The following is a 17,632-nucleotide window of genomic DNA, read 5'->3' on the forward strand; positions in this document are numbered from 1 at the left end:
GACTTATATAGTGATGGCCGATTTCAAAACACTGCTTCATGAAGCTTCGGAGCATAATGAATCAGCGTGTCAATTCAGCGCCAAAGTCACGTGATTTCAGCAGTTTGACACGTGATCCGAATCATGATTCGACCCAGAAGAATCATAACGCTCTGAATCTTCCTGAAGCAGAGTTTTAAAATCGGCCATCACTAAATAAGTCGTTATTTTGTTTTTTTGCCGCACCAAAGATTGTTTAGACTGTCAAATTAGATTAATTAGATTGTCGTCGCTTTATAATATTAATATTGAACCACTGTACTCACATGAACTGATTTAAATATGTTTTTAGTACATTAATGGATCTTGAGAGAGGAAATGTCATTGCTCCCTATGGAGGCCTCACTGAGCCATCGGATTTCAACTAAAATATCTTAATTTGTGTTCTGAAGATGAACGAAGGTCTTACGGGTGTGGAACGACATGAGGGTGAATAATAAATGACATTATTTTCATTTTTGGGTGAACTAACCCTTTAAACTGCAACTCAAACCCCAAAAAGTTAGTTATATTTTCAATAGCACTTCACACTAAAAATTGAAAGTGTAAAATTGTCTGTTCTGAATTTGTATAGGTTGAGGAGATTTTAGGGGAGGAGCCTGAGGTGAAAGAGAGGCTGTTTGATTTGCTGAAGCAGTATGCAAATGAGAGGGATGTTGAAGGGTTAGCATCCACACTTCCAGAAATACTGCTCACCGAGGAGCATCAGCAACTGATTGACAGCATCAGGTACAAATGAGCTTTCATCAATCTAGTTGTATGAACCGCCTCCCAATTTTTAAAATTACAACTCATTAAGTTTTTTTTTTAATTTCCTTTTTGTGTTTGGATTGGTGACAATGCTGAATTATATTTTATTTTGTTTTATTTTTTGTAGCACTTTACAATAAGGTTTCATTTGTTAACATTAACTGCATTAGTTAACATGAACTAACAATGTACAATACTACCACAGCATCTATTTATCTTAGCTCATGTTAACTTCAACATTTACTGATACATTTTTTTTAATCAACAGTTGTATTTGTTAAAGGATTAGTTCCTTCTAATCCCTAACTAGTTTAATTCTGAAGTAAACTAATCCTTTAATGCACTCTTAACTAACATAAACAATGAACAAATGTATATCTATTAACTAACATTAACAAAGGTTAACAATGGTTAATAAATGCTATGAACATATTGCTCATTGTTAGTAACTATTGTTAACAGATGAAACCTTGTTGTATGTAAGTGTAAGTGTTATCAGGGCTTGACATTAACAACTGTCAACCCGCCGCAGTCACTCCTGTTAGCCACTTTAGTGGGTTGAATTTTATATGCAATATATACATTCTTCAATTGTAGTCTTTTAAGAAGGTATCTGAAATAAAAAACTAAGTGCAATGTAGTGTTGTCAAAAATATAGATTTTTTTGATACATATCTATACTGAAATATCTGAAACGCTTCCATCATTTTCCGCAGAATAGATACACGATACCGGCTGCTCTTTCTCACTCTCTCAACTCTCTGACAGCGAGTTGACACAAATTTGCTTCACTCACTCACTTTGCTCCGGATGACTATTGCTGGTGTTACTGGGCTTAAATTTCGGCGTGGGATTACATGTATTGTGCATAATTTTACTCATTCCCGCAGATTTTGTGTTCACACTCATAGTGCGCACACTCAAAGCCTCCTCTCAGTACTAAATTGTGTTGATTATTGTACTTAAACAGTCACACAAAACAATGTCAAAATGTCTTGGCGATTATTCACACACAGTCAGTTAGCTATGTTTAAAGTGAACCTGAACAGTTGAGAAAGAAAACACATTTAATTGTATAATGGATCCGTGCTTCAGGTCTTAAAGTGACAGCAGCCTAATTTACCTGCTGCCAAATTATGAGATAATATTAAAAATATCTATATGCCAGTTTTTCCCCATGGTATCGATGTCAAAATTGTGGCCAGTGAAAATGCTGAATGGCTAGTAACTTTGGAAAACCACTAGCCACAGTGGCTGATGAGCAAAAAAGTTAATGTCCAGCCCTGAGTGTTACTGTTTTATTTTATTTTTCAACTATAAAGTAAGTATTCTCTGTCCAACAGAGGGAAAAAAAAATTCTCACATAAATTCACACAAGAAATTCATGCAAGTCATTACAAGATTTTTCCGTTTATTCCATCTGCACTGTGATTGGCTGGATTAGTTCCGCCTTGTCATTGCATTGCACAGCGAGCATCAGCAATCGCAGCGAGCACTGATTTGGCCGTGATCCGGGGGTTTTGTTGCAGACCTGTTAGAATCTGTCTAAAATAGCAAAATCTAGTCAAAATGTTGTGTAGTGTGAGCTTGCCTTATGACAGGACAGCCATGAACTGGATGCTTCTGTTATATTGTGAATATGAATTGTGTTGTCTAAGCTAACTTTGTCCCACCTAAGAAACTGCATGGACTAGCTTTGCATAGAAAATCAGTCATGAAAGATTCTTTCTCTCAGAATTATCATCAAAATTAGAGCAACACCATCCTTATAGCACTTGGAAACGTTGATCAATCCACTTTTAAATAAGCAGCAGTGGTTTAGTAGTTGTCTCAAAGTGTTGTATTTCTTTGCATCCTCTGTTTTGTACCTCATTTTTCAGAAATATACCTCTTTATTAACTCACTTCTGATGCTCAGAGTCTCCCTGCTAGTTTTAAGCTTCAGTTTTGTATCTTTGACATTTCTGGTGATTTCAAAGTCATCTGACCTGATCTGGGGCCGTATTCACCAAACATCTTAAGTCTAAAAGTAGCTGCTAACTTGCCGATTTAAGAGAAATTCTTAAAAATAATGGGTGTCAGTCCAAAGAGTATTTCACAAAGCATTTTAGTGCTAAAACTAGCTCCTAATCTGTGAAAAGTTAGGAGTAGTCAAGAGGACTCCTAAGTCACTAAGACAAAATCACAAACAGTCCTAAAATGATTGTTAGTGCCAATCCGCCGTAGCAATCCACCCAAAGACACTGAACACCACTGAGGCAATAGCGACAGAGCCTTGGGCGCTGCACATTTTCTTCATAAATGCAATACATATTTTGATTTATAGATTTGAATCTACAATAAAAATGCCAAAGATAAATCTTTAATAAATAAATGAATAATAATGCCTGATTACCTGTGGCAGTTATTTTCAGTAGTTCACACTTATAAATGATAAGCGTATTTGGCGTGCTGTCCAAGGGGATCGAGGGCTCCGAGCTTGGAATTTTGCCCACATCCAGAGTTCTCCTCATATCCCCAGCCAGCCGAGAGTGAGGAACGAGTTGGCGGAGGGATACAGAAAACTGTCGAGGTAACTGTGAGTCGGCTCTCATACATACCTCCTCTCGAACTGATAGACCGTTTGAATGTGCTCCTCCAAAACTTTGTTTATAAAACATCATTTGTCACTTGAATTCTGCAATCTCTCATTTAATTAGTGACACTTAGCCTACATTTTAAAACCTTTACTTGAATATGGCAACATTTTTATTTTAAAATCTTTATTTGTATATGGCAAAATGACACCTCATTCTACAATATTTCTATGATTAAACCACTGACAGAGACTCCTCCCCCATCAGCCAATCACTGTGTGTTTACTCCATAGCAACGAGGTCAACCCCACCCTTTCTCTTAGCTTAAGACTTCTCTCTATTCCTTAGTTAAAGTTTGTCTCAGCAGCTTTGTTAATAAGTTTTAAGAGAAAACTCTTAGCGAAGAACTTTTACTGCCATTTAGGAGAACTCTTAGTGATAAGATAAAATGTTTTGTGAATACGGCCCCAGATCCATGAGTTCAAAAGTGCAATAATTTTATTGTTTGATTCTAATTAGCAATGCAAAATACTAAATTTCTCCACCGATATCTATAGCTGATTATTCAGAATGTTATCTGCTGATAATGATACTTGGTTTTTCTTAAGGGAAAAAAATTAAACTAATGCTGTAATCTCTAAAGGAAACCCTCTCATTTGGTGCATTACTGTAATATTACCGATTATTTTCAGGTATAATAATTACACACAAAAACTGAAATGTTTGTATACAACTCAATTGCACATAAGGTAGTTTTCATAAACACTTGTCTTCATGGCAAATTTATTCAAACATGCAACAGTAAAGAAGCTCCTCTCTAGTGTTTTTTGGATAGCTAACTAACAAACTGTGAACATTAGATAACTTTCCTAAAGTAAATGCAACTTTGAATGCCTTGCGCCATAAGAGTAACCCCTTATTTACATTGCACGCATCTGCGGTGCATTGCGGTTGCGACGCGGCTACCGGAGCTGATCCGTGGCCACTCTAGTTAATGCTTGTGTTTACACCAGCCACGTTGCAGCGCGTTTCAGAAGCGTCCCAGAAACGGCTCGCCGCACCGCTTCGCTAAAGATAGGCACCTCGCCTATTTTTGACGGACGCCGCATCCAAGACGCGCAGCTCAAATACAAAATAAAGTCAAAATAATCACCCTGTGTAAACTCCCACTTGTATTTCACATCACTAGGAGGCCAGAAACTGATGACAAGAGATTCGAAGTTGAAAAACTTGAAATCTTTTTGTTCTTGTTGTCCATAACTGGACTTTTAAGTGTATTAACTTCGTCTGTAGGCTACAGCAAAATAAAGTATGGCATAGCAATAAACACAATTAAACCGGACAAAATATAACAATTTAGCCATTAAAAACACGAAAAATCAAGGAATAAATTGTCAGACAGGCAAATCTTGTAGTCTCACGAATCCAGCCGCTTTGCTTCTGAAATGCTTCTGGTGTGAGTTGACACCGCGTAGAGGACGGAACAAAACCTAGCCGGAGCCGTAACGCGCCGCACCCGAGTGCAGTGTAAACAAGGGGTAACCCCGTGACGCGATGTATGACGCAGGATGTTGGAATATTGTAAGCTTAGATGCCTCTCATGGTTCAAACAAATAGGGCTGTGCAACAAATTTAAGCTCCTCTTCTCTTATATCAACATCCTCCGAAATTTCTCTTTCAAATTTCTCATTTTAGACTCCGTGACCGATGATTGTTTTTCTCTATCCTCTGCGCCTCTGTGTTTGTCATTACATTTTGTGTCAGGTCAAAGGATACTCTTCCGCCGCAAATCGACTACAGCCATCCGCCGGAAGCTCGTTATTTGAATATGTAAAGTTTTAAATATGGATATTTTTCTTATAAAAATGCATCGCTTCACTACAGAAGGCCTTTATTAACCCCCTGGAGTCGTATAGATTTTTTTTTTTTTTTTTTTTTGATGGGTGGATGGATGCATTATTTTTGACTTAAAAATGCAGCCCCCCATTCACTACCATTATAAACCTTGGAGGACTAAGGATATTTTTATAATATATCTTTAATTGTGTTCGTCTGAAAGAAGATAGTCATATACACCTAGGATGGCTTGAGGGTGAATATATAGGGATAATTTTCTTTTTGGGTGAACTAACCCTTTAACTTTATAAATTCAAGACATTTTCTAAACGCACACAATGAGTTGCAATCTGACAAGTTTTCCCGCCACTTTTTGATTGACAGTGTATAATCGGCCCTGATCATTGGCAGTTTTTGAACAATCAGCCAGTGGCCGATAGTGAAAATAATTGCTTTCATCAGCTGATACCGATTATTGGCCTTTACATCAGTGCCTCCATAATTTTAATATCGTTAGATTAATTATTATTCTTAGATTTATATTTTAAATACATTTATTATTTATGTATCATAGTTACATTTAATATTATAGTTTGTGAAAATAAATATACTCTATAAGAAATATCTCTTTCTCTTAGGTTTGTAGGTGTCAGTTTTGCGTCTCGCAAGAATAACTCGCTGATGAGGGTTTTTGTCAGGAGAATTTGACTCATCCCATAGCTGAAGGGTTTTCAGTTTCACTAACGGAGCAGTTTTAACAGCCTCTGGCTCCCCGTGAGGAATTATTCCTGTGATGTTTACTAGATAAAACACTGTTTCATCAAGTATTTACAGGATAAATGTTATTATTTAAAGCTAAACTCTCAGAAATGGGAACACTTTTGGACCGCACTTACCTTCATGAGGAGTGAATTATGAAGAAGAACAGCATGCTCCAGATACCTAGATTCACATTTTCTATCAGCTTGTTCTGATTAAACCCTTGATAGCCTATCCTTGTATTATCAGGAACCATGAACGGCTTCTTTAGCAAGTAAGAAACAGTTTTGTATTTGCACAAGCTTCAATTTGCTGTCATTTTTCCATTGTGCAGAGGCAAGCTGCTCTTTTATGTTATGTTCGTTGCATGTTTTAGTATCAGAAAAGACTATTGTTGATGGTGTTAGTTTTGAATATTGATCACATTTGACTTCCAATTGAATGAAAAGATAGTTCAGACACACATAGTTTGAATGCATATAAACATCTTAGTGAGAGCATGACCTTTCTAGCTCATTTTCATCATTGATATCAGTAGTATTTGGCGTGCATCTCTGCATTTTCACTGTCCTTCAGTCCACTCGAGCGCTGACCAGCTTGTGTGCTGCGTTCCATCCCTACAAAAATTTGCCCAGTTCTCCCCATGGAACCTCCCTATTTTTAAGCAGCCTACTTCTTGTAATAAATCTCTCTTAGGTCCGTGACGCACCAGAAGTTTGAACAAAATCCACATAACAACTTTCTTGATTTAAACTTGCGAGTTTCCAGCTGAGGTACAAAGAACCGGCTAACAAGATTTTGGGACCTTGTCTTAAATTTGAAAGGAATCAGGTATTTGTGGCTCCAGGTTTTGCATTCAACTACTACTGTTCATCTGGTTGGTGTCGGTTGTGCAAACAAAGAGTTTTCTGCTTTTGTCCTCGTGAACATGGATACTTCAAGGACCTTCTAACTCACGCACAATTATGTGGATCGGATTGAATAACTCCTTTTTTTTCCTGAGTCTCCCACATGATGACCTGCCTTAGATATCCAGTGGGACAGTATCTATTTTCTCTCTCCCTCTCGCACTGTTTCTGCTCCACTCTTTCATTCTATTCTCTCTCTTCACCTTTGAAGCAGCTGCAACTTTGCCTCTCGTCTGCATTTGAAGACATCTGGTCTACAGTTCTGGATGTAGACACTTTTCTAACGTTAAACTCCCCAAGGCAACTCAGCATGGCAGTATGGGCGACCCTGCCAAAGCTGACTCGATGATGACGTGACCTGAAGTTTCCTCCTTCGAACATGCAACGTCATCGCTCAAGTTGGCGCTAATAAGCATCTCCTCATCTGGCTACTGGAGATAATGGCTTTTCCAACTATCCTGTTTTATTCAGTGAATGATTATTCCAGCTCTGTGATGACTCCTGCACTGAGATCAAGAACATCTCATTGTTTCTTTGAGACGTAATTTAAAGGAGAGATGGGGCTCAGGCGTTTTCGGTAAGGAGAACCTTCTAGGATCATGCTCAGAGAAGCTACACTGTAAAAAAATATTTTTTTATGATTTATCACAACTTAATTAATGTGGTTCAGATAACATAATATTTTGAGTTTCTGTTGATTAAAATAATCACCTTTATTGTATTATCTCAACATTTTAATTTCAGTGAACTCAAAATTTTAACCAGGTAACATACTTTTTTAAGTTGAACCAACAATTCTTTTTTGCAGTGTAGTTTCAGAAGTTGGGGGTTGATTAATTTTCTAGGGAATTGTAACTCTTTAATTAGTTACAGTTTCGAGAAATATTGCACTTATAGATCTAGAGGGCAAGTAGAAAAAAATATTAAAGCTTTGAGTTTCTTTTTGTCGTTGGCATTTTACTTCACAATCATATCCTCATTTGGCTTTGTTGATCTTGTATTCTTTAATAATGAATTTTCCATCATTTATATCATTGAGAACTTCGGATGTTCGTCAGTTTGTGAGGTGCATGGCATGCTTTTTGCGATTATAACTATACAAAGAGGAACTAAAACAGTTTGACATAGGTTTAAATGTCTTTTATTATTGAGACTCTTTAATGCATTCTTCATTCCCACCTTCATTAATTTTGAAAAGTGTGTCCTTGATCTGCGTTCCCTCCCCTCTCTGACTCAGGGTTAATTTTAGATGTTCTGTGACCTCCTTCTAATTGAGGGCATCTTGAACTAAATAAAAGTTAACTTTGAGAGAAATGTGGATTTAAGTTGCATTAAAAGTTTTTGGTGAGACTTTCAGGAATGAGTACACTGATGAGAGAGAGCATGTAAAACGTAAATTCAGTGTACTTGGGTACATAAGAATTGAGAATGAATGACATGAATCTTAAAAAATATTAGTTTTAAGTTAGTATTAGTTTTGTTTTTCTTGGATTGTAATGTCCTACTACCATTGCTGGGCTCTGAGCTCTTCAGAGGCAAGAAGACCAGCATATGTTGTATGTGAAATGACTGAGATGCGTTATACAAACAGGGATAATGTAATGTAGAGTGAAAGCATGTGTGTATGAGGCTATTATTTACAATTGCTACAAATGCTGTTTGTAATCTAATCTTCACCTCAGTACTATTGCGATTAGGTACATTACAAGGGACAATTCTGTGTTTACAACTACAGATTGCAGATCTGTTCTGATCAGATGATGCTAAAAAAATATGCTAAATGCAAATGATGCTGAATGAATATTAAAATGCAACTAACCAAACAATTTTCCATAATTAAAGGATTAGTTCTCTTCAGATTTAAAATTTCCTGATAATTTACTCCCCCCATGTCATCCAAGATGTTCATGTCTTTCTTTCTTCAGTCGAAAAGAAATTAAGGTTTTTGAGGAAAACATTCTGATTTTTCTCCATATAGTGGGCTTCAGCAATTACCAATGGGTTGAAGGTCCAAACTGCACTTTCAATGCAGCTTCAAAGGGCTCTACATGATCCCAGTCGAGGAATATATCTAGTTGTAAATCTTGTCTAGCGAAATGATGGGTCTGACTTCAAACTTTTAAACCGTAGTGTATATTATTGTTATTGTTTGGTCTAGGCTGTTCATAATAATATTAATAAACTTCATTGTTTTGTTTTAAATACCTTATGTTTACTTTTTCACAGTACACAGTTTTTGTGCTGTGTTGTTTGACCACTTGTTGCCCAAAGTATAATCTGTGTCCTGCAGCAGAACTAGTTTTGAAGCAGTGTTTGAGATGAGTGCAGCTGGAGGATTAACCCAGACTGAAGCTCTTGAGCTGTGCATCCCCTCCTGATACCTTGTGGTTTCCTGGTGTCCTTGATGGTGCATGGGGTCATTTCAGTTTTATGCAATATCTTAGTCAAAATAGTCCAGTGGGTAATATACATTTAGTGGGTTTTTATCAGAAGTACCAGAAAACCATACTTGAGTAAAAGTACAGATACCTTACAGCGAAAAAATAACCAATTCCAATACGACTTGAGTAAAAGTCTTAGAGATTCTGATTTTAACAGTACTTAAGTATTTTACTCAGTCCTCAAAACCTAAGAGACATGCCTGTGAAAATAAGAAACAATTGATTTGTAAGATGAGAAATAATGTTTATTCTCTAAAATCCAAATAAATCTGAACACCTCAATATTGCAATAAATCAAGGTCGACACAACAGCCTCTTAAACGTCTACAAACTCTCAAGTCTCAGTTAAGCTCAAGTGCACAAAAGGCCATGAGTAAACCAATATCCTTCAAAAAGGTCTTGTCAATATAGCAGATAAAAAAAAAAATAAGTAAAATTTACTAGTCAAAGTTTACTTGCACTGGATGTGCTGGTTTCAGCCTTATCGGCGGCTGCAGTCATGACCTCATTTCATAAATCAAACACCTGAAATTCAGCAACTACCTGCTAATGCACTCGCATTCATGTAAAATAACCTTGTTGACAAGTTTCGCTGAGTAAGAGCAAAACGCACTAGATATAGTACCTTCAAAGCCCTTAGATGGTGATATCGCTTCTTTATAGCAGAAACAAACTGCTGCAGAAAAAGTTAGGTGCCTTAAAAAATGTAATTTGTAATTGCATTACTCATCACAAATGTATTGGAGTAAAAAGTACATTTACTTGTTCACAAATGTAGTCAAGTAAAGAGTAAAAGTTGGTAATATATTTGATACTCAGTAAAACTACAAAGTAGCTAAAAAGATAGTTAAGTACAGTAACTAATTACGTTTACTCAAAAAACAAAACAAAACAAAAAACTCTGGTTTTTATACAGTGATGACATGTTGACAGGCAGCATGCAAAATTGTTATAATTAGGTCAGACTCACAATAGCTGTATTTATAGATAATAGTTTTTTTTGCTTAAATTATAAGAAATAAGAAATTAAATTAATAAATGATAAAAAAGATGAAGTAAAATTTTTACTTTGCATAAAGTAAAAATTACTGATTAAAATTATTATTACTGATAATAATGTTATTACAATATATGATTGTATTGAGAATCACTGAGAATGAGAATTACAAAATAAAAATTAAAATAAAATGACTAAATCGTTACACAATAATTATCATTCCAATCAATCATGACAACCCTCAGAATAGATTTAAACAGCATTGAACAGAGTGAAGGCTACTGCCGAAACATGCACATAAATACAATAAATAGTCAACAACAGTCTTACTTTCTGTCTCTACAGTAATCTTAGTTTGACGTGTAATAGGCAGCAAATTAAACGGGTTTGCCAAATGGTTTGAGAAGGCTGTAGGTTTTCTATCACATAATAAAACAGAAATAGAGAGAGCAACATGTTTATTTAACATGTATTTTATATATATATATATATATATATATATATATATATATATATATACATACATATATATATATATATATATATATATATATATATATATATATATATATATATATATATATATATATATATATATACACAAACCCGATTCCAAAAAAGTTGGAACACTGTACAAATTGTGAATAAAAACAGAATGCAATGATGTGGAAGTTTCAAATTTTAATATTTTATTCAGAATACAACATAGATGACATATCAAATGTTTAAACTGAGAAAATGTATCATTTTAAGGGAAAAATAAGTTGATCTTAAATTTCATGGCATCAACACATCTGTGTGGCATCCCCTCTTCTTTTTATAACAGTCTGCAAACGTCTGGGGACTAAGGAGACAAGTTGCTCAAATTTAGGAATAGGAATGTTGTCCCATTCTTGTCTAATACAGGCTTCTAGTTGCTCAACTGTCTTGGGTCGTCTTTGTCGCATCTTCCTCTTTATGATGCGCCAAATGTTTTCTATGGGTGAAAGATCTGGACGGCAGGCTGGCCATTTCAGTACCCGGATCCTTCTTCTACGCAGCCATGATGTTGTAATTGATGCAGTATGTGGTCTGGCATTGTCATGTTGGAACATGCAAGGTCTTCCCTGAAAGAGATGACGTCTGGATGGGAGCATATGTTGTTCTAGAACTTGGATATACCTTTCAGCATTGATGGTGCCTTTCCAGATGTGTAAGCTGCCCATGCCACACGCATTCATGCAACCCCATACCATCAGAGATGCAGTCTTCTGAACTGAGCGCTGATAACTACTTGGGTTGTCCTTGTCCTCTTTAGTCCGGATGACATGGCGTCCCAGTTTTCCAAAAAGAACTTCAAATTTTGATTCGTCTGACCACAGAACAGTTTTCCACTTTGCCACAGTCCATTTTAAATGAGCCTTGGCCCAGAGAAAACGCCTGCACTTCTGGATCATGTTTAGATACGGCTTCTTTTTTGACCTATAGAGTTTTAGCCGGCAACGGCGAATGGCACGGTGGATTGTGTTCACCGACAATGTTTTCTGGAAGTATTCCTGAGCCCATGTTGTGATTTCCATTACAGTAGCATTCCTGTATGTGATGCAGTGCCGTCTAAGGGCCCAAAGATCACGGGCATCCAGTATGGTTTTCCGGCCTTGACCCTTACGCACAGAGATTGTTCCAGATTCTCTGAATCTTTGGATGATATTATGCACTGTAGATGATGATAACTTCAAACTCTTTGCAATTTTTCTCTGAGAAACTCCTTTCTGATATTGCTCCACTATTTTTCACAGCAGCATTGGGGGAATTGGTGATCCTCTACCCATCTTGACTTCTGAGAGACTCTGCCACTCCGAGAGGCTCTTTTTATACCCAATCATGTTGCCAATTGACCTAATAAGTTGCAAATTGGTCCTCCAGCTGTTCCTTATATGCACATTTAACTTTTCTGGCCTCTTATTGCTACCTGTCCCAACTTTTTTGGAATGTGTAGCTCTCATGAAATCCAAAATGAGCCAATATTTGGCATGACATTTCAAAATGTCTCACTTTCAACATTTGATAAGTTATCTATATTCTATTGTGAATAAAATATAAGTTTATGAGATTTGTAAATTATTGCATTCTTTTTTATTCACAATTTGTACAGTCTCTCAACTTTTTTGGAATCGGGTTTGTATATAATATATATATAAATATATATATAAATAAATATATATATATATATATATATATATATATATATATATATATATATATATATATATATATATATATATATATATATATATATATATATATATATATATACACATGCACACGGTAACACATGCGATTAATTTTTTCCTGTTTAACGCATTAAAAATATTTAACGCAATTAATGTAGCATCTGCTTTTCCATCATCCTTTGGATAGCGTTACAATATATGAGCGCGCTCTTATTCATGCAAATGCTTTTAAACCATTCAAGCGCTCCAAAAGTGAACGCGCTGTCTGGGAATATCCGACTCCTCACACACACACGACGCACAGAATATGGAAAGACTCACACCAGTATCGTGCGCATGGACGGCACGCTAGAATCGAGCTCACTTTCCAGCTTGAACGAACAATAACATATATATTATTCAATATATTAAAAAACGTAGAAGTCTTTTTAATTGTGATTAATCGCAGAAAAAATGTGATAAATCTACTTATTTTTTTTTTAAATCAATTGACAGCACTAATACATACACATATATACATGTCCACATATATATATATATATATATATATATATATATATATATATATATATATATATATATATATATATATATATATATATAATTTCAAGGCTCAGCTTTAGTTTTGTCTATCTATGGTATGATTTGTAGAAGCTAATAAGGATGTTTATAACTTTGGACTTGATTTTAAACATTAGTGAGAATTACAAATTCAGAGAGGGCTTGTAACACAGTGGGGTAAAAAGCACTTTCTTTTTCACTTTAATCATTCATCATCCCAGAACTTCAAAATACCCATCAGACATCTTTCAGAAGTCACCTGCTTACCTGCTTAGCTTTTGATGTTGATCAAACAGGATATTTTTACCTGCCCCTCTTCACAGAACAGAAAAAAAGTGCTTCATTGCATCACACGAGCCCTCTTTTTTCTTTCATAGCAGGTCACAAACATCTCCGTAATCCGGTGTAATTATAGCAGACTTTCTCATAGCTGTCCCTCCTCCTCAGTCTTTGCCTGTGTGTCTCTATCCAGTGTTTGTCTCAGTAGGCATGGGAGTGTGTTCACACGCCTGAACAGTTTCTCCTCTGTGACTCCATCTGCTGTGTGTTTGCCATGTTTGTCAGGATCTTCATCCCTAAGAAGCACAGGCAGCGCTTTGATGAGATGGTCTCTCAGAGTTTGATCAGTCGGTTGAGGGGCCGAAGCTTCAGCGAGCACAGGAACAATCGCCTACGGCGCAGCCGGAGCGAAGACCACCCCGATCGACTGCTGTCTGTGTCCACTAGAGCCAGTTCTGTGCCCCGGACCTCAAATGAGGATGTAGCCATGCCTCCTGCCCGTGGCCTCCGCAAGACCACCTCTCTCATCGCAGGCCATTCCAGCTCCTTCTCCACCCGCAGGTCAGTGAAAGTGTCACTCTGAAAAGATTTTTTGAAATTGCCCTTTGCTTTTGTATTTTGGAATTTCTTGGAATTTCTTTACTTGGAATTTCATATTCAAGTAAATCAGTTAGGTTTCCTTTAACAAATATTTTATTTTATTTATACTTATGTTTTTTATTTATGCTTTCATTTGATTTCTTATGATTTTATTTTATTTTATTTTATTTTATTTTATTTTATTTTATTTTATTTTATTTTATTTTATTTTATTTTATTTTATTACATTTGTTTTATTTTGATTTGCTTTTCTTATGTTACATGTTGTTTTATGTTACATTATTTGGTTCATATACATATAAATAGATATAGATGTATGGATGGATACATACCCTTTTGTTGGATTTCCAATTTCACAACTGTTGTATCCTGTAAATGATTGAGATTTTATGTCACTGCAATATTTCACTCTTATAATTCATGTTATTTTTAGTCATATTATTTGTCACCTGCGTATGTGTGAGAGAGTAAATATGACACATCATTAAGATTCGTCCTCCTCATTATAGCCTATATTATGCATTAAACATTACTTCACAAGTATATATTGTAAGTATGAATTAATTATCTTTTAATCTTGTGTCTTAAGCATAAATAGGAAAAGGTGGGAGGATTTGAAATCCTGTCAGTCACTAGTACAATACACACTTAATGATATGTCTCCGGGAATGCGGGTGTAGTTTCTCTTTAATAACTTGGGTAAGACTGAATGTGTGGCTTCACTGGACTGGAGAATTGCTAGCTGTTTACGTAATGACAGCATATACTCAATAACTGTCTCATTTCGGAGGCCGCATCCACCGGAGGTCGCATTTGAAGGCTGCATACGTCATCAAGGATGTCTTATTTAAGAAAAGTTTCCGTAATAAAATTGACTGTTATTCCTTGTGAAAATATTGTAATTTTCTTTTCTTACTTTGCAATCTTATGGTTATTTTTCTTAAATGAGTCTTCAGTGACCTCTGGAGGATGCAACTTTTGAAATGAGATAAAGCTATAGAGAGACCTTGAGCCACACAGATAAACCAAATGAAATCTCTAGGAGAAGATCTCTTCATATTCCAGCAGTAGTCTGAGTATATGACTGCAGTGGAGGAAAGTCAAAGAGTTTATTTGACTATATCTATTAATAGCACTACCTTTAAGGAAAACAACAATCAGAATTGATTATATATTTGGCATATGAGCTAAAATGTGGCACAACAAATGTTTTGTGTCTGTTCATGAAAACATGCTGTAGCAAAGTCAAAGGCTCTGGGAAGGAGGAGGCGGGAACCGGCAAACGTTCCAAAGTAACTTTAATCATAAAATAAACAAACAACAAAATGAAAGCAGCAGTCGTCTGTTTACTTAAAATAAAACAAAACACCAACATACAGTCCAGGCCTGGTCCTCTCTTGTCCATCCTTTTATCCTTCCGTAGATCCTCCGTGAGACTTAAGACGTGCTCCATTTCCATGGCTCTCGGCCTCGCCCTGTTTAACACACGTGTTACACTTTATGCGTTATAATGTATCAAGTTAGAAATTAAATGTTAACATGTATAACACATGTTTTAAATCATATTGTAATGTTACTGAACAGACACAGAATGTGTATATTACATTCATATTACATATGTTATATATATTAGGGCTGTCAAGAGGTTATTTTTTTTATCTATTATTGCACGATGTGATGATTAATTAATCTAATTGATCACAAATTAATCGCAAATCAAATTTGGCTGATAAATAACCTTCAAAAGATAATTTAAAGTCATTATTGTGTTAAATGAGAAAAGCATCAAATAGATATTGCAAAAAGTAGCTTTAGAAAAAAATACTTTTTTTTTATTATTCAACACAGAATTTATTACACACACTTTTAGGCTTAACTGACAATGAGGGTGAGTAAATTATGACAGAATTTTCATATTTGGGTGAACTATACCTTGAATGAAAATATGATTTATTTTTTTTTAATGAAATGATACTCTAAATAAGAAATTAAAACTGCCAGTAGGTGGCTGTAAATGTCTTAATAAGTAAAAAATTGAGTCAGTCATTCATTCGTTCAGTTCGTTCAAAGAACAGATTCATTCAGGAATCAAGTAAATGGCTCGCTTTGTGAATGGGCCATTTATTGGTTCACCCAATTGATTCACTCAAAATGCGGATTAATTCAGAAACTAAACACTGCTGTGTGTTGATCGGAGACACACAACACTTCTGCTCTGGCTTTATAGGTAATATTTTGCTGGCAAAACTGAGCAAAAACAGTCAATATTGTGTCTAAAATATATCACAATATTAACTTCATATGTATTGAACTGTATAAAATCAATATCACATTTGCATTCATGCTATTCTGGACAAAAACAGCACTTGTGTGATATTGCACTAGTTACTCATGTGAAGTTGCTATCATATGGTATAAATATGAGACAAAAACTCATACAGGCATTTTTGCCCCGTTAAATACGTTAATATTTTATAAATAATATATAAATAATCTTAGACATCTAGAGTTTGTATCCACTTGTTTTCACTTTCTTTTTCCTATTGTGTTTCATTAGGACAGTACGCGTGTACAAAGGGAACCAGAGTTTTGGGTTCACTCTGCGTGGCCATGCTCCAGTCTGGATTGACTCCGTAATACCAGGTATGAAATGAACAAAAATGGTCATGGTTATAAGTTAAGTGTCTTGTTTTCAATGTTAAAATGTTAAATATTTGATTAAACCTTAATATTCAGAGGTTTCACTGTTTTGTCTATTTTTTCTCTCTAAACAACTTGGGTTTTATAAATGAATTAGCTTTCTCTTTACATTTGTTGTATGACAGAAATATTGTTGTTCTTCAGTATTGTTGTTCTTCAAAACGTTGAACTTTTGTCTTTATAAGGGAAGGGCTTTTGTCTTGTGGTGCATTTGTTCTAGTTGATATCCTACAACAAAATAAGGCTATTTTAGAAAGATAAATAAAATATATTTTGGACATGAGACAAGTGAAGGGGAGTCAAATATCAAACATATTACTGAAGCTGATGACGTAAATGCCGAAATCATGAAAGTTCTGTCATTTCTGAATCATGGCGGCCATTAAAAAGTTAGGCGGCAAAAACTGGCAGTGTGCAAGAACAGCAGGAGACGAGTGAGAGAGAAACGAGAAGACACAACAGAAGACTTTCCACAGGCTGAGTCAGAGGGGCACAGGTGGTGGAGCTCTGTTTTTATCTAGCACAGATCCTTTTAGATTCACACTTTTCCCACAACCAGCACTCAAAAGCCAAAAAAAGATCCATTCTTGGGCAGGATGTGACAAACACCCAAGCTGCAGCGTCTTGACTTATAGATCTCACGTCATTTCAAAGGGCATCTCATAAGCACAGCTTAATCTCAGTTGGAGCCCATATGATCTGCTGTCAATAGTTACTTTCTGCTTGGTCTGTTGCCATTCCTTCTCCAGGCAGCCCTGCTGAGAAGGCGGGTCTCAAACCTGGAGATCGCATCCTGTTTCTCAATGGTTTGGACATGAGGTGAGGCTTGTGATTGGGTTGCATTGGAATACATTTCTTTTATCCTAATGTGGAACTTTAATAGATTTTAAAGCAAGCGTCACTTTTATTTTTATGCATAAGGTGGGTTTGGGATTTGAACAAATCCCTAAACATAAGTCAAGTAGATCACTGAA

General features: G+C 35.7%; 1 protein-coding gene across 2 annotated transcripts in view; it reads left to right on the top strand.

Moving 5' to 3' along the window:
* The window catches only part of grid2ipa (glutamate receptor, ionotropic, delta 2 (Grid2) interacting protein, a), a 39,662-nt gene that overhangs the window by 4,065 nt on the left and 17,965 nt on the right, over positions 1-17,632 (top strand). For both annotated transcript variants that reach the window (XM_048183339.1, XM_048183343.1), the window contains exons 5-8: positions 614-768; positions 13,644-13,919; positions 16,516-16,601; positions 17,408-17,477. In XM_048183339.1, coding sequence (XP_048039296.1) covers positions 614-768; positions 13,644-13,919; positions 16,516-16,601; positions 17,408-17,477 — 587 coding nt within the window. The remainder of the gene's footprint in view (positions 1-613; positions 769-13,643; positions 13,920-16,515; positions 16,602-17,407; positions 17,478-17,632) is intronic.

This window comes from Megalobrama amblycephala, linkage group LG1 (genome assembly GCF_018812025.1).
Source record: "Megalobrama amblycephala isolate DHTTF-2021 linkage group LG1, ASM1881202v1, whole genome shotgun sequence".
Lineage (NCBI taxonomy): Eukaryota > Metazoa > Chordata > Actinopteri > Cypriniformes > Xenocyprididae > Megalobrama > Megalobrama amblycephala.